This window comes from Cololabis saira, chromosome 23 (genome assembly GCF_033807715.1).
Source record: "Cololabis saira isolate AMF1-May2022 chromosome 23, fColSai1.1, whole genome shotgun sequence".
Lineage (NCBI taxonomy): Eukaryota > Metazoa > Chordata > Actinopteri > Beloniformes > Belonidae > Cololabis > Cololabis saira.
In genome coordinates, this window is record NC_084609.1 from 13,053,038 (window position 1) to 13,079,732 (window position 26,695).

The window sequence follows — 26,695 nt, forward strand, 5'->3', positions numbered from 1 at the left end:
TCCGTTTTTCCACTGCCAATCACGTGAATATGGTGTATATACAGTGTTGAATCATACTTCTACTGATAACTTCTGCAACCTACGTTTCCTGAAGGCAACATGACTGAGGAAGGTCCCCCGCCTTCTCTGTTCTGCTGTCACTCATGATGCCACGCCCCTCTCAGTTGATGCCACGCCCCCCACGCCACATCAGGGCCAAAAGTCTGAACCTGAAAAAAAATTTGAATCTGAAAAAAAAAGAAGTGAAACTGAAAAAAAAAGATGTGAAACTGAAAAGAAAAGATTTGAAAATGAAAAAAAGATTTGAAACTGAAATAAAAAGATTTGAAACTGAAAAAAAGATCTGATACTGAAAAAAATAAAATTGAAACTGTAAAAAAGAATTTTCAGGTTCAAATCTTATTTTCAAATTAGCAAAACTTTTGGCCTTGATTTGGCTCCATACATGTGTCCCACTGTGATCAGTTTGGTACATTCTGTACTGGTGGTAATGGCTAAACAGAAGGGCCTGACCCATTTCATTGGAGATACTTTTCTTGAAGTTTTATCAGTTTCTTGGTCAAATTTGAATCTCTGTTGTTGTTAAAAAGGAGGTTAGTGAATTAAATGTAACACCTATGAACACAGGGGTAAACAAAGCAAACGTATCCTATATAAGCCTCCAGAAATGTAACCAATCAGGAAAGACTTGAGCCAGAACCAGTCAATTTTCTTTGCGTCGGGCCTCTCACGTTGATTCCTTGGTCTTTGACATTCAGAGATAATTATGGGGTACTCCAGAGCTACCAGAGATCATCATTAGATGACTGAAAATGCAGCAATTTTAACAAAAGTGCCTTTTAAAATGGTGGATACCCTGCGTGTAACGCAGATCTTGCCTGTTGTGTGCCCCTTTTACATTCATCGATGTGGGATGTCGAGCTGCCCCGCGAATAACTCTCCTCCGAGGGTAGTACTAATGTAAACAGAACTAACCCAAGGATGCCATAAACCGGCGTATGTCCAGAACCACAAAGGATGGTCCGTTGTTTGAACAGCTGGACACAAAAATGACAAACCGGGACTTTGCAAGAAGCAAAGCCCGGCCAAAAAAACGCTCATTCCAAACTACACCCTTCTGAGGTCTGAGTATAAATCCTGCTGATGTAGGGACAATACGTTGTTCTACACGGCCACACAGGTGACGTTATGTCTTGTGGTTAACACCTCGCTACTCACCTTCCTTCCCCTCAACTCACCTTCAGGCTCGAGGTGACAAATAACACGCCTTGCATTTACAACACCAACGCGCGTTAAACACGCATTAAACACAGCAATATAAACGGGATCCAATCTAAAAACGCCTAAACTCTAGCACGCTAACAGCCATCCATTTATCATCTCCACCCGATTATTCCTGTTCAGGGTCACGGGCGTCGTCTGGAGACAATCCCAGCTCTCTTTGGGCCCAACGGTTTAATGTAGCATGATATTTGCATTTCAAAGTGTTGCATTGCAAAGTGGAGCATGATTGTTTTGACTATATGTTGCTACTGTGAAGTTCACTTTTCATGTCAGTGCTTATTTGCTTACAGCCGTGGTGACATAGTGGCTAGTGAAGACGGCATATATGACAGTTGTTTATTAAAACACTCGCACAGTCCGCCGAAGTGCTCTCTCAGATTTTCTCCGAAGGGCCATTAAAGGCCTTCAAGAAATCATTAAAAAGAATAAAGTGGCATCCATTTGGAAGTCCCCTCCTGCGAGTTGCAGGAAAGATGATGACAATAGGCCGAGAAAGATAGTGTGTGTAATCTCCTGCTTCATTTCCACGAAAAGACTAAAATGAAATGAGACATCATAGAGCTACGCTTCATAAACGTCTTCAGGATGAAAGAGGTCATTTGCCTGAAGGACTCTCTTGCCTCTCTCCAGAATTGTTAGTTGTTAAATGACCAATCTTACTCAAGGAATCCCTTGAGATTTTACAAAAAAGCATAAATTTCCATTAAACGAAGATTGTCCGCTCTTGTTCGGTTGTTCTTTTTGTGTTGATCAGTTCAAGGATTGGACAGCTTTGGAGAACTGGAGCTACTTGGGCGATCGCCACAGCCTCTGTGGACAGTTTCTCACAGATGTGATCCAGAAACAAGGAGCTGTCTTTATAAAACAGTTTCTTCACAATATTTTACCGCATATTGGACCATGGGATTTTTACTTCCTGCTTTATCTTTATCTCAATTTCCTATAGAGACGATCAGCAATCAACACTAAATATTTCACCCTCGCTGATGCCCCTCAAGTGAACACATAAAGGAAACAGAAAAAGGGAGGATAGCTTGCAATACAGAAAAAAATATTGTAATGATTCTGTGTCCCTGGATCCTGCAGTAAAACAGATGGCATCATCCTGCTGACTCTTCAAGTTTTCCCTTTTAAGAGTTTGCCTCCAGATATGGATATAGTGTTGTTTGTGTTGAGCTTTCAGAGGTCAGTCAATAAGGCTGCAGTATCTGCAAGATAATTATTCAATAGGATAAACACCTGGAGCCAACAAAGCACGGGTTTATGAATCTGTCCATGTCACCTTTGGTCGGCTGGTAACTGCTGATGTGGAGTTCTGTTCTGTTGGAGGCACGGACTGTCACGGTTGGTTAGATGAGGACCCAAAAGCAGGAGAGCAGGAGGCAGGAGTTTGCAAAAAAGCAGGATTTATTGAAAAAAAAAAAAAAAAAAAAACAAAAGCGCTGATGGCAAGATCAAAAAACTGAACAAAAACAGGAATCCAAAAAACCAGAGGAGACATAGAGGGAACAAACAGTACGGACCGACAGGGAGAAGGGGAATGACAAGACCAGATATACACAGGGGATAACGAGACACAGGTGCGAACAATCAGGGCAGATTGGAAACAGGAGGGACAGAACTGAAACTCAAAAACTGGGGGGAAGTGTCAAACCCTGACACGGACGGGGTAAACAGAAGTGGACAAACCCCTAGTGATGTCACCAATAGGTTTTCTGAAGAGTTGGCTTGACATATTAAGGGTCAACGCCATTTTGGCAGGAGCTAACTTAAATCCGGGTAATCCAAAAATGGGAACATCGTCAGTATAAGGAAGCCTGGCAGCTGCCTGAAAAATACCTACCACGGCTCAGTTACCAAGCTAAGCTGGCTTAGATCGCGGCTTTTAACTTGACTTGGATCATGTTAGCCGATGATGCTAATGAAGCTAATGAGTTCTACCAGAGCTGAAACGATGGCTGACGGAGCGTCGATCAAGCTCCACCAGGACTCTTGACTAGATGGGACTCAGAGAACTGATGGTGCTTTCAGGCCCCTGGCGCTACGTCATGAGAGAAATCAAAGAAGTGCTCATTTCTTTTCCTTTTAGGGATGTTAGCACCTGTGTAGAGGTCATCGTTTCCACATTCATGGTCATCTTAGTAGGTACCTCATATTTGCGATTCTTACTTGGATAAAGATATTAGTCATTTGCTCTTTTTGTTTGTTTTTTTGTTCTTTACCATGTAAAGAAGATCACAGGACTTTTGCTTTGAAAATATTGGTTTCAGTTTCATCTGAAGAATGTCTATGTGCGTACTTTTTACGAAGTGTCGTGCAGCTGCAGCATTCATCCCTGGCTGCTATCAGCAAAAGCAAGAAAACGCAAGTACCTTGTAAAAGTTAATTGTGAAAGTGGTGTGCTCTTCTTAGGAAGAGCACCAGAAGAGCGCCAGTGTCCTCTTCCTGCAAATTACGAACTTTCTTTGGCCACAATATGAGTCTTCATTGATATTACCAAATTTTCCTTGGTACGTGTGAATTTTCTTTTCTTTTTATGTGAGATTAAACGGTCCCCCATCGTTGGTGCCAAAGATGGACCCCCATTCTATTCTTGACCAAAACATAACGGATGAGCGTCCCACCCTCTCTGCCGCGTCTAGAAGACGGTGATCATTAAAGGAGCTTGAGGCAGGATTGAGGCAGGATTTATGAAAATAATTTGTATGTTTTAAGTTTTCTAGTTATAATGTCAGATGAAGCGTTCCAAACCCAAAAGAATGAGCCCTCTAGTGTATCTCTCCGTTGCCTTGAACAGGCTGTGTGCTGCAAAATGTGCTGCAATTCGGGCCCAAATTTCCCGCGCTGGGCTGTGGATGTGACGTCACATGACGCTGCATGTGCGTTCTCCCCGTTCTCCCGTGCCGGCTTCGCTGTTGGCTGTAGTACCCCCGACGGCCGTCGTGGTGAAGGGTGGCGCTAGAGAGTCTCATTTCTTAAAAGGAGCCTCATGCTCCTTTAAGTGCATGAGGTGTGCGGCGTTCAGAGCTCAACCTCCCGAACAGTTTCAAGCGAACCATCAGGATACCTGCAGTGAACTTTATGGTGACAGCGCTGATGCATGAACCTCTCATGCACTTGGAGTAAATGCCCACATCGCCATGATGCAGACCTCATGTTTGCTCCGGAACATGTGACATGAATTCCCAAGCTGTCAACCAAGAGATGATGATGGATAATTATATGTGAAGAAGAATTAATCTGCTGCATATATAAAGATAATCATAGCATAGCATGTCATTTGAGAACTATTGAGAAACTCTGATCTTAAATGCATCTAAAACACATAGAAACATTTAGTATTATATATACAGTACAGGACTGTCTCAGAAAATTAGAATATTGTGATAAAGTTCTTTATTTTCTGTGAATATCCTGTATATTTCTACCTCAGCAACTGGGTCTGTGAACACAAGGCACTGACGAAGCTGCTTTCATGTCTCATATGCGGACTGCTTTGGTCAGAGTGACATATTCAGCGGTAAATCAAGTGTTGCCTTTATTGAAGCGCTGGTGCTTCAAACTGCATGACTCATTCCGTCCACTTGATTCCTTCTCTGCTGTTTTTCTTGCTCTCTTGTCAGTCCCACCTTTGCACGTGCCTTGCTTTCCTTTGTGGATACCTTGTTACCTTTTTGATTCGTTCCTCCTCACTTCATCATGCAGTCAGCTTAATTCACAAGTCCTCCTGGCTACGATGAAGAAAGAGAATTTGAATGAACAATCTAAGCCTGTATTGTGTGTTATGTTTCAGTATAACTCACATGATCCCCTGTCTAACCTTCCTTCCAGCGCCCCGTATTTATTCGCTGGTTGAAGTGTTTGCTGGTTTTATGATGATAACGACATGTCCCGTAATTGACTGTGATTAATGGTTGCCATGGAATTGCTAATGTGGCCCAAAGGCGGCGCACTGAGCTGGCTGTATTACCACGTCCTGATTAAATGTCCTCGGAGTGTCCCCCGGGGAGCGATAGGCCACGACTGCGTGTCAGAAGACGGCAAAGGAATCTTCCATCTCAGACCCCCATTAGGGACCACACCATGATGATCTTGGGTCACATTCAAGAAGACGTCGGCTCATGCACTTTGTCTACTTGATTTATGCTGTTTGACGATTATTTCCTTTAATTTTGCGCGGCTCAGACTTTAAAATTTGAATTTTACCTCACGGCAAGTGTCTGCACAATCCCTTGCTATACATATCCGAATTTAATTATCTCTGGCCTGCAGCTCTACTGCGTGAGTCCTTTTGCTTCCATAGACCTGTTTTCAGTACTTGTCTGCTGTTGTTTTTAGGAGAGAAGATGTGACAAACCAGCTGTAAACAAGAAGCACAGCACTTGCTGGTAAACAGTGGAGCCTTCAGCAACTAAACAGCCATTTCTTTAAAGAGTTAGTGAAGAAAAAACTGCTAAAACACATAGCCTCTCCACTGCTGCACCTGGCATATCATCTCTCACTTATAATTATGTTGACTTAACCTGCAGCTACCGCCTACTAATTACCGGAGGACCTTGCAGAATCTGAGGTTGAAAATTAGCCCCGAGAGTAAATCTTAGCCAAGAGTTTCATATCCAAAGTCAACCTACTTCTTTTCAGAGTTTAATACCCATCAACCTTTACTTTATATTACGATGCCTTATTTAAAGATTAAATAAGTAAAACTATGGCGCTCAGTTTAATGCTGTTGTCAGTTCAAATTTAAGTCCTCCTGGGTTTGGCTTGGGACTGGTCAAAATACCATTTTATGGGCTTCGATAGAATTATACAACGAATAATCAAAGTTTCAATCGTTGTGGGGGTGGAGAGGGAGAGCTGTGTAGCGAACAGCCAGGCTGAGTTTGATTGTGGCCAGGCCCAACTGCTGCTGATGGGTGGCGGCCAGCGCTGACTGGGCATCTAGGGATGGGGGATGAGTTTCCTCCGCTGGGATCCCCCTTGGAGAGAGCGAAAGAATCTAGGGTCTCAAAGTAGAGTCACATCTTATTAGGATGCCTACTGGACCAGGGTCGGCGCCAGTGCAAATATTCAGAGGGGGCACAAGGCTTATTAGGGCGGGCACAAAATCAGTCCTGTAGGACAGCATTTTAAGGAAAAAAGTGCATTCTCACTGCTTTCCTATTAACAATCTGTCTAAAACATGTGGAGAAATCAAATCACTTAGATGTAAATAATGCAAGGAAGCGCACATTTTACTTTGACTGAAAACGTTTTACTCGTAACACAACGAGGTCACATACATGTTTTCAATATATCAATTTGATCCGTTCATCCCCCGACAGAGCAGGGGAATGGCAGGGCGGGGCGCCGGGCGAAGCGCCGGGCGAGGCGCAAAGTGGGGCGCAGGTTTTTGTGCAGAGCGAAGCGACCGGTGTACAGAGCTAGATGGCAGAGTCTGGAAGTCAGGCTCTGTTGAAGGGGCTGACTGGACAGACTGCCACCGGGATGGCTGAGTCTGTGTTGGATGGAGAGGAGGATAGTGTAATGGAGGAGGATTTGTTTAAACTTGCTGCAAAGAGGAAAACACCAGAATCCGCAGTTGACAGTGAAAATGTGAACAAAATGTCTAAAAAAGACTCACAGTGTTCCCCCTCTGAGTTAAGCCTTTTTCACATAGAATGGGGTGGCGCAGACTCGGTGCAGAGTCCGCGCAGGTGGAGCAGGCGGCGAGTGGGCGCAGACTCGGAGCAAAGCAGGGCGCGCATGGGTCTCCAACTCTGGTCCTGCATGTTTTAGATCTTTCCCTGCTTCAGCACACCATGATACAAGGAACTGTGTCAGCAACAGAACTGTCCAGACCTTGATGACAAGTTAATGACGACCCTTGATTAGAATCAGGTGTGTTCATGCAGGGAGACACCTAAAACATGCTGGATAAGTGGATCCAGGACCGGAGTTGGAGACCCCTGAACATATTTGTTGCAAGTTGCTTGGCGACCGAAAAAAAGTTTCATAACCACATATTGATAAATGATTCAATTGATCCTGATATGAGGCATGGAAATGCTATATTTTATTTTAAATGAACATTTTATTGTTAAAAGAGCAAAAGAATATCACATTTCTACCACTTTTAAACACAACAGGTATGTCCAAATTCTGGGAGATTTCTCTCCACTTTTGTCCCTTGGTGTCCCGATAGGCCTGCAGTCTCATCCCACAGCTCCTCACAGACTCACAAAGACGCCCTGATGCGCTGCGCCGACCTCGGCTGCAGACCCTGCGGAGGAGGCAGCACATACACGGTACACAATGAATGGGAAAGCCGCCGCCGGCCGACGCTGTGCGCCTTCTATGTGAAAAAGGCTTAAGAGGAAAACACACAGGACACACTCAGCTCACGTTCGCAATCTCTCTTTCGTCCGCAATCTCTCTTTCACAATCTCTGTTCGCAATCTGTCCTTCGGAATAGTTAGCTTTCGGGAAATTTGTTTACCGCCAAAGACGAAAAATGAGGGGGCACAGTGGCTTAAGTAAGCGGGCACTGCCCCCTGGTGCCCCCCCATGACGCTGACACTGTACTGGACGCCTCGCTGGTGAGGTTTTCCAAGCTCATTCCACGAGGAGGAAACTCCAGGGAAGACCCAGGACCTCCTCGAGGGACTAAGTATCTCAGTTGCACTGCAAAAGACTAATTTCTAGGATGGTTAAAGGGCATTGCTTTTAAAGACCAATTTAAAATATTATCTTCATCAAAGGAATTTCAGTTAAATGAAAAAAAACCCTCTTATCTTAATATAAGATATATTAAAGATGTATCATCTTCATCCGGATGAGCTGGATGAGGTTGCCGGGGAGACGGGAGTCTGGGCTCCCGTGCTTAGACTACTGCCCCCGTCACCCAGCTAAGCCATAGACGATGGATGGAGAGATATGACTGTTATCATTATATGTTTTTATAAGAAGAAAAAAAAAGCTTCAGTGTGTCAAATGCAGCATTTACCTACATCTTTTGAACTATGCTTCCTTAGAGCGACACTACCAGATACTCCTTTAATAAAAAGCCTTCAAGAACTTATTCCCGCCAAAAACATCTGTCTCTGATTAATGCAGGTGTTTTCTGGCTACTGTGCTAATAAAGTTCAAATAAACATCAATAGGGTGGAACTGTTGTTTCTAACTTCTCTATTATTCTTCTGTTGTTTTGGTTTGTATTTATTATAATTCCCTGGGTGTCCAGCACCAGGCCCAACTGCCTTGTTTTAAAGTCCTTTATAAATAAAAGTTGTGTTGAGAATTATGGTTATAAATCAAAAGAAAAGAACAAGAATTTAAATTTTTATTTTGAACATGAAACAGTACGAATACAAAATAAAAGAATAATAATCAATAATAAATAAATGTAAATAAGAAAACAAAAAAACAAAAATATAAATAAAAACATGCATCCATCATAATTAACATGTTCGAAAAGGAGTAGGAAGAAGTAAAAACGTATTAAATCCTACCCCCTAAACTATATTTCATTATGATCAAAATAAATTATATATATATATAATACACATACATACATATACACATTGCCTTTAACATTTTCTTTTTAAATATATTTTTATCCTGTTTTTTTTTCCCATTTTCTTCTCCCAGGACCTTCTAGCTGTGAGACGGCTGCACTACAGCTGCGCCACCTTTAATATTTAGCACTATATCTACAGTATGGGGGCGAAATGACATCATATTTTTTGATAATTAAGTAGCAGTTGGTGATAATTCTGTAAAAACGTTTGTTGAGGAGGAACTTTATTAATTAACATATGTGAGTGCTTCGGTTTGAAAAAATATTGTATTTAAACTGTGCAAACACAGATCAAATACTCATCTATCTCACTGTTTTGTGTAATTCTACGTATCGGTGCATTTGATTTATTGATTTTATATGTAAAAACATTGAATTGTGAGCTCAGTTTCAGTTTTGCTAATAGTGTAATAACAGTCTGATGTACTAGATTCCTTCAAATTAACCCGTGGCTGCATTTGACTGTATGCTTGATAAGACACATCCCAACTCAAGCCAAAAGTAGTTTTTTTGTCATTAAAAAAAGTATTGCAATACCTTACTCACAAAAAAAGATTGTTTTGTGCTGCTATAATTGCTATATAAGCTATAAATTGATAAACACCATATACGCTAAACAGCTTGCTAGAACTGTTGATCCTAATGCTCTGCTCGCCTTGATTAACGGTTGAGTCTTGTGTGGATGTTTCAAGCCATTTCAACATTCAGACTCAAGACTGATAAAGCATGACGCACGGCAGAAACTGACAAGGCACTTCATCTGATTATATTTTGAGATAGTGACATTGTATTGCAATAAGAAGTTGCTTCAGTATTCAGTAAAGAATAAGCTTGCCTGCTATGAACCCTTTCCTTTTTGGAAGGATTAGTAGCCTCGGCGTGAAAACAGTAGCCGGTGAGCTGTCCTCTGCTATTAACTCAAAGGAAATGAAGCATGAACCCCATGAAGGGCTGCTCCGAAACTTTACGGAGGAGGAAGGAACAAACAACGTCCTGCTGGAGAAACCAAAGTCACAACAAAGCAGCAATTAATGGGAGCAAAGAGAGCTGCTGCATCAACTCTGGGGCTGGTTTTAGCTCAGCGGGACGGCGGGGGCTTGACTGCATTGTCCCTGACTATAATTTTAGACGCATTTTAAAAAATAAAAGTGTTATTTATGAGCGTGGTGTGTTCGGTGTCACTGTTGCTTGGTGCAAGCCCCAGAGAAACACGCTACTGCTTGGAGTTTCATCTGTTTTATGGGATGTTCTTATAGCGTCCCGGTAGACATGCTATTATCTACATTTCTGTTGCCAGTTTTGCCTTGTTGCTGTTAACTATTGCTGTTACTGTAACACTGCAAACACTTCCTTGTAAACCTCCCTCTTACAATACTTACTTATATCGTACCTGCTTGAGGTTATGGTGAAATGTCTCGGAGTATCAAACATGCAAAGTTTCCCTTTCTCATTCCTATGTGTAACCACAATTCTCACACAACTGCAGGTAATGCCGTGGCGTAATTATTTATAGGTTACAGTGTTTTCTTTCTTTTTAAACCCAGCTCGGGTCGCTCATCTACTTCAGCAGTTCACTCTTAAAGTATAAATTAAACATTTACAGAAGAGTGTTTGGCGTATTTGCTTGCTAAAAGATTTACGAGCGTCAAGATTTGCTGATTGACTAAACATTTCAACACTCTTCAAACACACAGGCTTGACAATTAAATTCAGTATTTTTGTAGGGTCGAATAAACGCAAAAGATCAAGGTGTTGGGAAGTTGGAAGTGTTTCAGGGAGAAGAAGAGTGGTTGACATCATTAGAGACTGCCATGGATGCGATGGTTTGTTGTTTTTGCTTGTGAAGAACAGATCTGATGAAATCACATGCAATATTGGCAGGCGAGACAGGTGATCTCTTAAACAAGACAACATGGGAGGAAACTCAGAGATGTTCCTTCACAGATTATGTCCAGGATTACACCGTCTGTTGTTCAGAAGCACCACAGCCCCTCCTCCTTTACTCTTCCCGCTCTGCCTGCAATCTCTGTCCGACCATAAAAGCAAAAATCTCAATGAAGAGACGTTTGTCTGAGAACTAATGTTCCTGCATCAGCTCTCCAACTTCACCCGTTTTATTTACCGGTTATCAAACATTCTCTGTGGCAGTCAGGGGAAGGAATAGTTTAACCGTCCTCCTCGTTGCTGCGCTCTACATCTTTATCAGCTCCTCTTTAACCCTTCTGGATTGGAGGCTCTATTCTTATTCTACTCTAGTCGTTATTTGGTGTTTGGAAAGCTCAGCTGCTTTTCATCCCAGCCTAGTTAGGAGCAAATTCAGTCACTGATGAGGTTGACAGGTCTGGTTTCCATCCTGCCTACAGTCATTTTCACTGATTTACTAAACGTACCAAACTAGCTGCAAGAGGGTGGTGGCAGGGCTGGGCGATATATCGAGATTTTAATATACATCGATATATTTTCAAACACGATATGGTACGAGACAATATCGTTTATATCGATTTAAAAAAAAAATATATATATATATATATATATATTTTTTTTTTTTTTATGATTTTGATATAGCTTATTTTGTGACAAATTGACTTGAATGTTTTATTTGAGATTTGCACAAATGTTTTGTTATTTGCACAACTGTCAACCTCAGTGGAAAAGTCTGCCTGTTACATTGTATTAATTGCACAGTGTATTTTAATTTAATTGTTATGCAGGAAAGGGATATTTGTTTTATTTTATTCAAGAAGCATTTTTATTCTTTATATGCAGGCAGTTTATTTTTATTTCATTTGTTTTATACATTTTGATATTGTGCAGACCTCTGTTAATAAAGGAACCTGTGTGACATTTGGCACGAGGCTTTGTATTAAAACTGACTGTTTTTTTAAGGGTTTGCCTCAGAAAAAATGAAGCTAACAGAGATGCTATGCTATAATGCTTTGGGGGAAACCCCAATTATGGCACAGAAAAAATATCGATATATATCGAGTATCGCCATTTAGCTAGAAAATATCGAGATATGACTTTTGGTCCATATCGCCCAGCCCTAGGTGGTGGACAGGCTGTATGCAATGACTCCAAACAAAGCGTCCATGAGTCACTTTTCAAAACAAAGCGCCAACAATCTTACTTCCGCAGTGAGGCCAACCAGGAGGTATCAAAAACTGAAGTCTTGCTGCTGGATGCTGGCTCCAAATTCAAGTCAATCTTCATTATATCCCTCGTTAAATTGGAGTTTCAGGGCAAAAAAAACCCTTTGCTCTTCAGGAAGCTTGGAGTGATGTCCTGGATCATGTGTCCAGTAACATTTAGTGTTCATTACGATCAAGACAGCTTCTAATAACACCTTGAATCAACAGCCATCAACTTCACTGCCTCTTTTGTTGATACTAGTCTGGTTGTCGCTCTGCCTACGTCAGATGACAAATCTTTCTGATTGGTATGTCCATCCAAAGGCATCTTCTGCGTCTTGTTTCCACAATCTCTTGGAAATCAAAGTGGGAACGGTGCTCAGACCTGCTTAGAGCTTTATACTGTAGATCTGCATGATTGAAGTTCCCTTTCTATAGTCAAGTAGATGCTTCATACATTCACCTGCATCACCTTATTTTTTCAAGGGGCTGCTATTTTCTGTTTCTATATAGGACTTCCTGATGGCAAAAAAACCCCCCACCACTTTCCAAGTCTTACCTTTCCAGCCTCTCGACATCATAACAACCAGCTGAGATTTCTTTAGTTTGCATTTCTCCCTTTTTTGGAAGCTGTTTCAGAAACAACCCTACAGTATAACCTCTAAAATGTCAAATCTGAGTACGGGGACTTTAAAGCGCCACACCGGGTGAACGCGGTCCGGAAAGCAGAGTATGTTTGCCTTGTTTTCTATTATTTATTGACACGTTGCAATCTTTGTGGATCATCAGCGAAGCTCTGTGGAGCCAGAGCCAGAGTGCCGACTCCATTGCAAGTAGCTCGCTGTGTTTTTGTCTGACAGCCTGTGAACTCAGTCAGGAGGCGTCTGGTGACAGATGAGGAACCTATGGCTCAGACTCGCTGCGTCAATCTGTCAGAGAGGTGAGGCACAAATGTCTCAAGCAGAATATTTTTAGAACAAACAATCATTGTGGATCAGCGAATGAGAATGTTTTACAATTATACCGATTCAAGCGACCAATACCAATTCAATAATGTTGATATTCCTGTGTGGATCTATAAAACCCAGCGTTCCTGTAAACTGAATTGATAATTGCATCAAAGAGGAAATGCATTTTTCTGAGAAATCGACTCTGCATCCTCCCACCACATCGTTTTTCTCACGGATGAGCTCATCAATAAACTGCAGAGAAGCAGTCTAAATCTGAAAATCATGTCTCAATGCTAAATATCTGCCACTGTGCTGCAGATTTACTTTATTTCAGAATCTGAAATTCATACCTCTTTTAGTATTCAAAGTTGCAAAAAAATACAGGCAATTTTTTTTATTTCTTTCCTGAGTCCCCGCTCCCCCGCTGCGCACGAGCACAGCTTGAGTTAGAGCGTACTGAAAGAGACAGACTGCTGTTTAAAAAAGAAACAAAACAAAGAAATGCTCCCTGGTTAAAGAAAAGACACTATCTGTTGAATCTCAGTGGGTAGAGCTGCTTTAATATTTTACATGAGCTTCGTCTGGATCGTTGGACAGATTTTCTCATCCACGGATAAACTGAAGCTACAAACCCTTTAATTCACACACTCTTTCACTTTCCCGTAGAAAAACTGGTGTTTACAAGGTCCTTGAAGGGGAAATAGAAATGAATAAGAATTCAACATAAAACCCAATATTTTTACTGAGATGCAACTAAAAGCAAGAATATGAATAATAATAATTTCTTTTTTCACAAGAAATTTGAAATAACCCCAAACTTATGTTGAGGAATATCTTCTAGGTATTTCAGTGCAGGTTGACCAGTGACCAGGTTATCCACTCGTTCTTGACTTGTATGAGCCAGTTTTTGTTGGTAGCATCTCTACAGTGAGCACTTCCTTCCCTTGGGGGGGTTTGTAACCACTGGACTCAGATTATGTGTGAAAACTCCTGATTTACGGCAGCATTGGGAAGCTTATGATGCTGATTGTTGTCGAGTTTAGTGTTTCTTTCATCCTTTAAAATGTTGAAATATTCATTGATATTGCTGATTGTAAAGTAATCGAAGGAGTCCATGTAAGCGTACATGGTTGTATAATTCGGACTAGCGAACTGACCAAGGGGTACCTGTTAGGTCTAAATCAACATTACATAAATTCATAACTAGGAAAGACACAGAGACTGCCTTGGAATGGGTTTTTAACGCACTTCTGCAGAAGGGGGAGAGCAAGAGGAGTGCAGGGGCAACGTGGCCCTCATTTACCCCTTTACACCAAGCTGGTTCCAGGGCTGGTTCTGGGCTAGAGCTTAGCACCAGTTCTTTGGTTTTACACAGCCTAAGCACCGGCTCCTGGCTCTCAAAACTGGTGCTACAGGAGAACGGGGTCTTTGCTGGGCCAGGGTAAGAACCACTTTACGTCGCGGGCTACGTGCTTACGTCAAGGGCTGGGGACGGTGTTACTGAACAACCAAAGCAGAATAAACACGGAAGAGCGCCGTTTTTAAACAACGGAGCGTTGAAGACGGCGGTTAAGTTAGCAGACTCTTTTATTATTACATCCATTTATTTAATAATGGATGTAAAACAGAAGCAGCAGTGGTCTACGGTACAATCCATCAACAGTAACGTCGGCGGGCTCCGTGCCCGCCGATGCAGCGGCAGCCTCGCGTCCGAGCCCGCGGGGAAGCGTTCCAGCCCTGGGACGCTTCCCAGCCCGCTCCCAGCCCGCTCCCAGCCCGCGTCCCAGCCCGCGGTTCTGGTTCTGCGTAGCTAAAACATTTCATCTATTAAACCAATATTTATCTTCCTAAATTATTTATTTAATCCAGCGTAATTCTCAACAGAGCTGCAGGTTTCTCCCCCGGGAAGACGGCGCAGGTTGAGCCGGCTGTGAGGAGCTGCTGGGCCCCGGGGCTGCTCTCGAGTCAAATTTCTTAACAGGTGTTATTTGGATAAACTGAGCCCAGGTAGGGGATCTTAAAGGTTACTTTTAAGCCTGAAAAAATATTAAAACTTAATAAAGTGCCATATTAACAGCGCTACAGCTGAAATTAAAACAGCTTTTGGCTCTCAGCTTCCTGATCAGGGTAGGGATGAAAACGAGGGGGAGTGGTGGTGACGTATACAGTAACGTAATGACGTGGCTCTCTGGCCAGCACCAGCTTGTGTAAAAGCAAACGGTTCTCAACCGGTTCTTACTAGAACCAACCGCAAACCGGCTCTAGCACCAGCACTAGCACCAGCCCTGGAACCAGCTTGGTGTAAAAGGGGTAATTGAGAACTCCTGAGTTTCCCCAAGATCCTCCTCCTGCATTAGGCTTTTATTAAGAAACTTGACAGGAAATTACCATATAAGGACAGAACAGTAAACAGTAGTCAGTAGACAATGGGGTGGAAGTGATAACGTGTGATTGAGTCCATCACACTACAGTAGACAGATGTCACCAGACAGTCTAAAACCCTGAGTAGATCAGGAAGTGGCTGCTGTGATTTCTGTTGGCAGAGCATGTGACAGTTTCATAAGGACAAAACAAGTTTAAAGGTTGATTAACCTCACATACCCCACCTGTCCCCCAGTGGTTACGGCTTCAGCGTTGATAAATACAGGGATTGAAGTATTCCGGCACCGTGCCGGCTATCCGGCGTTTGGCTATGATTCAGGGGGGGAAAAAAACACACACACAAACACGTCTATGATTGGTCATGAATTTCATTTGAGGTGAGCCTGTGGTTGTTTCTCCCGAAATTAGAAGAATGGAGGCAAAATTCATGAATCCAGGAGAAGACCTGGTAGTTTACAAGGGCCTTAAAAACAAGTGGCGCTGGGCATGGATAGAGGAAAAGGGTGGACGGCAAGCCGTTAGGGAGCTGGTGCCGGAAGCTCAGGGAGCCCGGTACCTGTTTTTGTGTGTTGTGCTACAGGAAGCTAGTCTATGTAACTAAAAAAAAGCTCCTCACCATCACGAGGGAGATGCCGGGCATGAAGCAGCTGTCCGCACGCTCCAACACACAAGCTGTTTACTGGGAGCTACAGCTACAGCGGAGGTAGCGGCCCCGATGACCAATTCTGTTTGTGACTTGAAAATACGTGTGTGCTCATTCATTCCGGAACAGAATTTATCATTTGCAATCGCTCAACCGCTCGTAGATCTGTGTAAAAAAGTAGCGGTTGATAAAAACGCTTTAACAAAACTGTCCGTTTCCAATCAGCAAGCGAGTGATATGAACACACATGACATAGCACCACAGTTCAAGAAACGTCTGTCTGATCAGCTCAAAGGATGTATGTTTTCCCTGAATGTTGATGAAGCAACCCACCCAAAACATGATGAAGATGATGCATCCAGATTAATAACACAACATCTTGCAAGCAAGAAAGTAAACATTAGCAATGCTTTTGTTTTGAACAAAAATGATGGAAAAGTTGCAATTTATGTTTTTTTTGTACAAATTGCCCTTTACTGAATTAAGTGGTGACTAAATGAATCAGATTAATTAGCTTGACTGAGTTCAACATGTTTTCACTTATAACTTAATAACCTTTACTTTCACATTCAAATTGTAGCTCATCTTGTACATTACCAAGCACAATGCCAAAAAGTTGTTTGCCAAATTGCCTTTAATGTGTATGAGTTGGATCCACTGCACCCCCGGAAAAAATGTTTGTTTTTTTTACTTTGACCCCTGTAAATATCCCAGAGGTCCCTGGGTAACTGCAGGACGCAAACGTTTGTTTGACCTTATTTCTGAAATTTTAAGATGAGAACAAATATTTGGAAACTGTTCAGATTTTCTGGCACCATGTGGTTAATAATCTACTTTAGACTGCAAAGGTTGGTTTGAAAGTCAGCCATGCTCTCATTGTGAGAGTTAGATGTTTTGAGTCTGGTTAGCACTCTTGCTTGGTTCAGTTTAAGTCTCGTTTACTCTAACTCCTTTGCTTTTGTCCCCTAGTCTGTACGTAGTATCCCGTTTAACTTTCTTTGTTGGTTAATTGTGTCATTATCTTTGGCCTCTGTCTTCATTCTCCCTTGCCAGTCCATCTGTTGTGATTTCTTGTCGTGCTCCTTGTCAAACTCCCACATGTTACCTCTGGGTTGTGGTGCTTTTAAAGGCATTTTGCACTGGTAATCGTACTGATGTGGCAGAGCCTCTTGTTTGGTAAAGGCCATTGTTCTTTACAGTCTCCTCGTCCCTCCTGCATTTGGGTCCTCCTGTTCCCGCATCCTTGATAGATTCATCAACTGCAGATGAAAATCTTGTACCCTAATATGCGGTTTATACATCTGTCTGAGCTACATAAAGGATGTACACAAAAGGAAGTTCAGTGCAAGGAAGGAAGGAAGGAAGGAAGGAAGGAAGGAAGGAAGGAAGGAAGGAAGGAAGGAAGGAAGGAAGGAAGGAAGGAAGGAAGGAAGGAAGGAAGGAAGGAAGGAAGGAAGGAAGGAAGGAAGGAAGGAAGGAAGGAAGGAAGGAAATGAGCCCGAAAGAAAGAAAGAAAGAAAGAAAGAAAGAAAGAAAGAAAGAAAGAAAGAAAGAAAGAAAGAAAGAAAGAAAGAAAGAAAGAAAGAAAGAAAGAAAGAAAGAAAGATAAATTCCAGTTGATGACGTTTTTGTATTGGTATTTTTTTATCGTTATCAGGATAAATGCCAGAAATTATCATGATACATTTTTTAGTCCATACCGCCCATCCCTAGCTGTTGTACAAAGACTAGATGCAAAGCTGCTATGTAGAGAAATAAATCATGCTTAAGGCTTTTGGTTTATGTGTTATTGTTTTTTTTTGGGGGGGGGGGGGTTCCTTACATTTGAAGATGACTTATTGTTATTCCTATTTGTTCATTTCTTTACCTAAAGAGTCTTTAGCCCTGAATGTACAGATGTTTTTTTCTCCATTTAGAAGTTAATTCCCTGTTTCATTTTGTGGATCTGAAGCTGAGGTGTAAAACGCTGTAGGTTTTCTCTACATGGCTAAACTTGGGATTGGAATCAGTCTCACATAGGCTACATGTAGAACATTTAAGATGAAATGATTTAAAAAATGTTCCGTCAACAGTTGTGTGCTTGGCAGGAATAAAACAAGAAAGAGCTCAGAGTCTGTATTCAGCAAAACATTCAATTCAATTCAATTTTATTCATATAGCGTCTATTACAATACAAGTTGTCTCTAAGAGCTTTGCAGAGTCCCAGAACATGATCCCCAAGCAATTATTACATAAATGATGGCAGATAAAAATTCCTTAGCGGGAGAACCTTAAGCCAAACAGTGACAAGAAAAACCTTGATCAGGACCTGGATCATAACGGGGATCCTCCTGACGAAGGCCAGTCTGGCAGGGCAGAAAAGGGGAGATAGCAATGAGAGAATGAAGAAAAGAGAAAGAAGAAACATCATTCTTATAATTAGATTTTTCAGTTCTTATTAGTAGGTTGTTCCGCCAAAAAGGTCAGATTTATGTTTTATATGAGATACAAAGGAGTAAAAGCAGCAGACTACCCAAAATCTGTGTTCACCGTATCAAACATCTGACCTACAATTATGTTGCTTTTGGCTGGAAAATCACAGTGTGCTCATTTAACCCATGTGCCCATTTACTGGAATATTAACAGTTTCACTATGACTAAGGTAAAAGAGGAAAATAAAAGCAGAATAAAGCAGTGCTCACAGATTTGAGTCCTCAGAGAGGTTTAATGTGCGCAAGATCCTTTTCTAGCCAGCATTCTCCACTCAAGACTGCGTGGGCATACGGTACACTCGGTGCATGACTAAATGTATGGTGAATCAGAGGATATATGAATGAGGGAGTGCGTCTCTGCTTCGTCACTGAATAGCTGTGAGTACTCGTGTTTAAAAGGTTGTCTGAAATGGATTTGTGCTCTGAGGGAATCGCACTGGACTCTTAATGACTCAACCTCTCGTCAGCATTGTACACAATGTCATTATCTCCATGTTTAATACTTTTATCATGATCTCTTTCACACACTCCCTGTTGCTGTTTGACATTGTGCTGTTATGCAGAGAGTTTGTGTTTTAAAAAAACAACAAATGTCTTGCAGGTGATTTGGTGTCCCGGGCCATGCATCACCTGCAGCCTCTGCATATTAAGAACCCCAGCAACGGCACTCCGGTGCATCAGAAGACCAACACCATGGTGCACTGGGAGCCCGAGGCCCTCTACACCCTGTGTTACTTCATGCACTGCCCGCAGATGGAATGGGAGAACCCCAACGTTGAACCCTCCAAAGTCACCTTACAAACTGAGAGGTGAGTCTACCGTTCATTTCTGTGTGTTGGTATGAGGTGGGTTTCCTTTAACTGGGGTTCCAGGCATGATTGCCAGCCAGGAACTTCTAACAGGGTCGACCTCCTTCTCAGCCCCTTCAGCCGCCACGTCTGCTTTACACAGAAGCGGAACACAATAATCTCCGTCCAAATAAATAACACTGCTGACCACATAAAATTATACGATTTAATCAAATTCAAGACAGCAATAACAATGTAAAAGGCACACAACCAGATGCTCCCACACTGTGTCCTGGAGTTGTTCCAGGTGAGGGAAAGCAGGCACAACCTAAGGGGCTATGGCATATTTGAGCAGAAATGGCCAAGAACAAAAAAAATGTCAAGGTATATTAGGGCTGGGCGATATATCGAGATTTTAATATATATCGATATATTTTCAAACGCGATATGGTACGAGACAATATCGTTTATATCGATTTAAATTTTTTTATTTTTTTTTATGATTTTGATATAGCTTATTTTGTGACAAATTGACTTGAATGTTTTATTTGAGATTTGCACAAATGTTTTGTTATTTGCACAACTGTCAACCTCAGTGGAAAAGTCTGCCTGTTACTGTCTACATTGTATTAATTGCACAGTGTATTTTAATTTAATTGTTATGCAGGAAAGGGATATTTGTTTTATTTTATTCAAGAAGCATTTTTATTCTATACATGCAGGCAGTTTATTTTTATTTCATTTGTTTTATACATGTTGATATTGTGCAGACCTCTGTTAATAAAGGTACCTGTGTGACATTTGGCACGAGGCTTTGTATTAAAACTGACAGTTTTTTTAAGGGTTTGCCTCAGAAAAGATGAAGCTAACAGAGATGCTATGCTATAATGCTTTGGGGGAAACCCCAATTATGGCACAGAAAAAATATCGATATATATCGAGTATCGCCATTCAGCTAGAAAATATCGAGATATGACTTTTGGTCCATATCGCCCAGCCCTAAGGTGTATCAGTGTCGAAGGGGTGAAACTATGGAACCGCCTGGATGAGGAACTAAAAAAAAGTAGCTCAATTTACAAGTTTAAAAAAAATTATAAATCTAAAATAATAGATAAATATAGAACACTAATATAAATTATCTTCATATTAAACTGTCTAAATTATGTCACTTTCCTCCTGCAGCTGTCCTCAATCGTGAGTGACCACATTTATTTTCTTCTCTTCTTTGTTCATTTTCTTTGTTTTGTTCGTTCGTTTTGTTTTCTTTTTATTAGTATCTTTTTTCCCTTTCTGTAGTCGGCCTTTTGTTGAAAAGGATAGGCAAAATAAGCCATGAGGCTTCAGCCTATACCTTTTTGGTCAAAAAGGAAATGTGTACATATATATATATATATATATATATATATATATATATATATATATATATATATATATATATATATATATATATATATATATATATACCTGTGTGTATACATATACAGTGTGTATATGCAAACATCTTAAAATGTAAATGACCATAATAAACTAAACTAAAAAAAACTAAACATGATGGCAGTAATACATATTTTTTGCTGTTTGCAAATGTCCAACGGCATAAAGGAGATGAAGAAGAAATTAGTAAACAGGAAAGGAAAAGGCACGTTTCTTTCATTTTTCTTTGCTTTTTTAACGTACGCCGTTAAAATTTTTTTTACATTTTTTTACATTAGTAACTTTCATAAAAGACATAACGTGAATAGCTATTGAAAATGCCTATTTAAAATGGAGATCATTATGAGATTGTTACAAAGTGAGAACAACAGATGTGCAGCTAACAACAGAGCCCATCAGTCTACAAAAGGAAGCTTTTTTCTGTTGCAGTATTGTTAGTTGTAAAGAATATGCTAATAAAACCTCCATTATGTCCTGACTTAATCACAATTTCCTGATTTTTTTTTTCTTCCATTAAATGGGAATATAATTGCTTATATTATATTATAAGGAGACATTTTTATCCTTTTGAGAAAATACAAAATCCCTTGGGGCTTTAATAAAACGTCTTTGGTCACAATACCAATGAACACATAGGAGCATCTTTTTCAGCACCGACTGTGGATTATACCTTGACTTGTTTCTGTGATGTCTCAGTACATTTTAAATCTAAGCAATTCACTTAATGATATATTTTCAGTCCAAAGCGGCCCCGAGCAAGGTTAAATGTTTGTATCGTGTTCAGGGTTTTGATTTGCTAGTCGCGTCAGACTCCTGAGATTTATTTTCTTCTCAAGCACAAATAAAAAAATCAATTTTTTCCCAATTTTCCTGTTTTAAAGTGTGATTGATTTTGACAAAATGTTGGTGATACCTTCCTACCTTATCATCAAGGACATACGTTGGATTAGGACAATCATTCAGAGGCAGACAGCTTCCAGAGAGGTGTGCCAGCAGATTAGCGCTGTGGCTGAATGCGCTTTCAGATGTGTGTTTTTCTTTTCTTTTGTTTTTCCCTTCGGTTCAGTTTGAGCTCTGAACACAGCAGGAACCAATCCCAAGATGACAACAATTTCACTGAGTTTTTTTTTCTTTGTTAGTTTGTTTTTTAAGACGCAAAGAAAAGTATTGTAATAAGAATATGACAAGTCTGTGGTTGGACAAAGTAACTTGAGCATGTAAAGTGCAATAGTGTTCATGAAAAAAGAGCATTTTTACTTTATAGTTTAGTTTTTGTTGTTATTATTATTATCACTATTATTTTAAATATTAGGGGTCAAGGACAGGTTGGGTAAAGTCAGCAAAGCTTCCATGAAACTTGCATAATTAGCACAGGGTTGTAGCCTGGTCAGCCATCCTAATGCTTTTCTTCTTTCATACAAAGGATTAGTTTGGTTTCTTTAGATTTGACTTTGATTTCCAGCAGATGGAGAAGAAAACGTCTGAAGGCAGCTGAACAGGCATAAATAACAAGTGAAATACGGTGCTAGTATTTGTTAATGAACAGCTTCAAGTCAGATTGCTAAGAGACCGCAGAGATGTAGCGGAGTGCATCCCGTTGATGTCTTGAGATGGAGAGGTATTTCTGCATCTTTTCTCCTCTCTAAAAAGCTAAAGCTCAATCCTGACAACCCTGAGGAGCATGAGGAGTGTCAGGCGGAGTGGCAAGTCAGCAGGCCCCTGATTCCCCGGAGAGCAAACTCTGTTTAGTATTCTGCTGAAAAGCTGGAGACGAGTTAAAAGAACCTGCCCATCAGTGCAGGATTAAAGAGAGGTAGAGCGCTAGTAAATGGGATAAAATACTCTTCTAGGGCTGTGAAAAGTAAATAAGATTAAACAAGATGACTTTTTTTTAAACGGAATCAGTACAGTAGTTGTAATTGAAGAAATGTATTTTAAGACTGGTTTATTTACTATATTTTAGGACTCAATGTAACATAAGAAAGATAAAAATTAGAGCATAACAAATTTAGGTCAGTTACAAGTTAGCCATTTTAGCTTGGCAGGCTTAGTTTATGCCAACTAATGTTCCTGTTTATGCTGTCTGTCAAAATATATTCATTTTAGATGTTGTAACAGAAACAACATGTGAAACAAGTGCTGCCGTAGCTGAAAGGGGACTAGCGGCGTTCCATGGGGACAGACAGTTGTGTGGCTTCCCCTAGTTGCCTCTGGATGTCCTGTGATCGTTGCCTGGCAGGTGCACCCAGAGTTCATGCATTTTTCTTTTTCTTTTTATAAAAAGACAACTTTCTGCTCATGCAAGCAAAATTTGAACATGCAGATTTGGTCCTCCAAACTCTAAATGCAGATCATGGCCGACTGAATGACAGCATACTGAGCACGGAGCAGGACGTGGGGGAAGTCAAGGGTGCTCACGCCACCATAAACCATACAGACGTCTTAAGCTGCACGATCTGACAGACCCAGAGAGATTTACTCACTATCAGAGTAAAAACACTATTGTGGTGCTTGACGAATATGAATAGGGATCAAAATTGCATTACATTTCATTTTTAACAAAGGAAGCAGAAATCAATCAAACATTCAGCTCAGAGAAAAAGGGAGAAGGCGCGACTGCAACAGTGGTCCCCCACCTGCAGAACTGAGGGAAAGACCTCGCCTTTTAAAAAGATTAAATTCTCTCCAGACTGTAGGCGTAAGGACAAGTATAGTTTTGTTGGTGGAAACTGATGGAAACAAAATGTAGACCACTAAAACACAGCATCTCAATGACTGAAAGCTGCTTCCCTGGTCCGCCATGTGCTTCAAATACATTTACAGGAGGATCAGGCTGCTGCACAAACTGTGAACATGACGGTCCTGGTGGTTTATCTCAGTTGTGTACAGACTTCAGTTGAAAAAAATGTTGCTAGAGGGTCATAATGCAGAAAAGCTCTGAAGGGACCTTTACTAATGGACTCGTAATATAATTTAACTGACTGTAACATGAAATCAGCCTATTTAATTTAATGTGCTTTTGAGAATACTTTATGGCCTCAAAAGCTTTAAAAGAAAATAGTCCATTTAATTATCAACTAAACTGCCAGAATTACTCCTTACTTTATTTCAATGAATGTTTTCTTGTAGAAGCTGAGTAGCTGTGTTCATGAGGGTGTAATCATGACGGTTGAGGAGCAGAGGAAGCTTAATATCTGTTTCTGTTTCTGAAACCATCTGAAAGAAATGTTTTCAGTTGCGTTTAGTCGTCTTATTTTAAGGAAAAGGAGGCAATACAGTTGCTTTTTGTTCTGTTTGCCATTAATTCACAAAATGTACACCAGCACAAACGACTGTTTACAAATGAACAGCATTAGATTGGCTAATGAATGTCATGAGCTATTAGTTAAAGTTAAATTTGTGTTTAATCTTGAATGAGTTTTACCAGATCAAAAGCCTTGCTGGAACTCATGGGACATGTTGCAGTGGTCCAAAACATTGCACATATTAGCTTCTATACACGGGGGTTCTTCGGTAAAATCTAGGAAACTGCAACAGGAGAAACCTTCAGGATAGATTCACTGACGTAGCAATCTACCACTTCATACCAGTTGGTGGCAGTAATGCAGCAATTTTACTGTTTGACAACCACTCAAGCAACAATAATATAAAATATGAAGAAGAAGACAGTGAGGAATCCTACACAAATGTTTTGGACTGCGCTGAAGCAGTGTTGCCAACTTAGCGACTTTTCAGACCCCTATAGCGACTTTTTTTTTTAAAAGCGACTACCGACAAATCTAGCAACTTTTTCTTGTGTTATTGGAGACTTATCTGGTGGGCAGAGCAGAACAGAGACGAGACCCTCACCACTCCGCGTCCAGACTGCAAATGAAATGTGCTTGCGCAAAGCCGCCGCTGGCTTGCAGAGCGGGATGTAAATGTAAACATTTCTTTTTTCTTTTGGGTCACTTTGCCAGTCCCAAGCCCGGATAAAGGAGGGTTGGTTGTAGAGCTAGCAATTTCACCCTACATAAAAATCTTTTGATTAAATTTGCTGTTATAACATTTAACAATACAGGACAAAATTGATGTGTAATCAGATGTAAGCAATGTGGATCTAGACAAAGCATTAAAATCATTAAATGTTGTTAATGTTGAAATTATTTTTGTACATTTGTAGTTCTAAACATATTTAGGGTGTTTTTTACTCACTTTTGTCTCTCCCACAACGTTATTCCTCTCTCCTACAGCGTCCATTACAGTTATATGCAAATTGCCAATTATGCAAATTAGGCGATGACGTCATTTAGCGACTTCTAGCGACTTTTGGGACAGCCAATAGCTACTTTCCTTACTGAGGAGTTGGCAACACTGCGCTGAAGTTCCTAACCCAGGGCTGTCCAAAGCTGGAACTCAAGGGCCTCCGTCCTGCATATTTTAGACGTCTCCGTGCTCCAGTGCTTTATAAGCCCTACAGAAGCTTATAAAAATGATTGAGGCGGGGCTGTTCATGGTAATAGAGACACACAACAATTAAAACCCAGTAAAACGAGCCCAGACCACCAGGGCTACTAATGGAAACCAGCTCATTGTAATTGTCATAACTACGATCAATAATAAAACTGCTGCGTAGGCTAACAACAAATAACCATTTTGGCTGTCCTCAAAACTGGAATTACATTTAAAATGCTTGTAAACATACTCTAATGCTTCTTATACCCAGACTAATACTCATTGTTTTATTGTTTGGATGTATTCACTGTTTCCAAGTCCACTGTGCTTTGAAGGTTTGAAGCCAAAGTTTCTAATTCTTCACTTTTCTCATCAAAAGTAACACTTATTGTATACTTGTTCATTTCCCCCAGAGTTTGGTGCATTTACACGTGTCAGTCGGCTGTGGTGGAGCGTGGCGTTTATTGTTGGGAGCTGAGATACCAGCCCCCCCGAGGATGAAATAATCCGCAACATAAAGCAGCACGCGGCTGCCGGAGCTCTGAGTCGCAGCGGTTTTTACGGCGGCGAGCTGTGCCGTCTCTGCGGGCACACACTCGCTTCTGGGAGTGTTTGTTTGACCGGGTGTTTGTTTCCTCCACAACAGTCTCAGAAATATACTCGAATCATAATCAACAAGTCTTACGGCATATTTACAAGTTTATATACCTACATTATATATTATTAAATTTTTTTCCTTTTTTCAGTTTACAGCTCTTTTTTTAGTTTTATGTTAATCACATTTAGATCTTAAATTCAGAAGGATTTTAGATCAGTGTCAATTTACAATAATAGTCAGTCTAAAATAGACACTTTACAAAAACAAACAAGTGCTAAATAACACGAGGGTGGAGTTAAACAGACAGACAACATCTGTTGTATTAGACGCTATATTTAAATAAAATTGAATTGAATTGAATTGAATTAAAGTTGACAAAAAACATTAATTAAAGGAGCATGAGGCTCCTTTTAAGAAATGAGACTCTATAGCGCCACCCTTCACCACGACGGCCGTTGGGGGTACTGCAGCCAACAGTGAAGCCGGCACAGGAGAACGGGGAGAACGTGCATGCAGCGTCATGTGACGTCACATCCACAGCCCAGCGCGGGAAATTCCGGTCACAATTGCAGCACATTTTGCAGCACACAGCCTGTTCAAGGCAACGGAGAGATACACTAGAGGGCTCATTCTTTTGGGTTTGGAACGCTTCATTAGAAAACTTAAAACGTATACGAATTTTTTTCATAAATCCTGCTTCAATCCTGCCTCATGCTCCTTTAATGACGACAAAAATGACATTTACATAAGGTTAAGGGAGTGGAGTGAGGAAGTGTTCCTGGTACCACATTGGAGGTCCTCTAGCAGTCAAAGCCTACAGCAGCATAACTTAAGCCACTTGACCACCTCAAACTATAAGCTTTATTAAAAAATATTCAAAATACAGAGGTTTAATCATCATCTCAAAGATAAAGAACGTGTCTGTCTCCCCTACCCAAAGTGGAAGATGTTTTAACAATGAACCTCTGGTCTGAGAAGGTGTCTGTGTGAACAGTATGAGGTCTCTGCTTAGCGTTTAGGGACTT

The 26,695-nt window shown here is 40.8% G+C and overlaps 1 protein-coding gene across 3 annotated transcripts in view; it reads left to right on the top strand.

Annotated features, from left to right (window-relative positions):
* LOC133423800 (ankyrin repeat and BTB/POZ domain-containing protein 3-A) overlaps positions 1–26,695 on the top strand; it is a 265,489-nt gene that overhangs the window by 192,137 nt on the left and 46,657 nt on the right. For all 3 annotated transcript variants that reach the window (XM_061714081.1, XM_061714082.1, XM_061714083.1), the window contains exon 3: positions 19,018–19,225. In XM_061714081.1, coding sequence (XP_061570065.1) covers positions 19,018–19,225 — 208 coding nt within the window. The remainder of the gene's footprint in view (positions 1–19,017; positions 19,226–26,695) is intronic.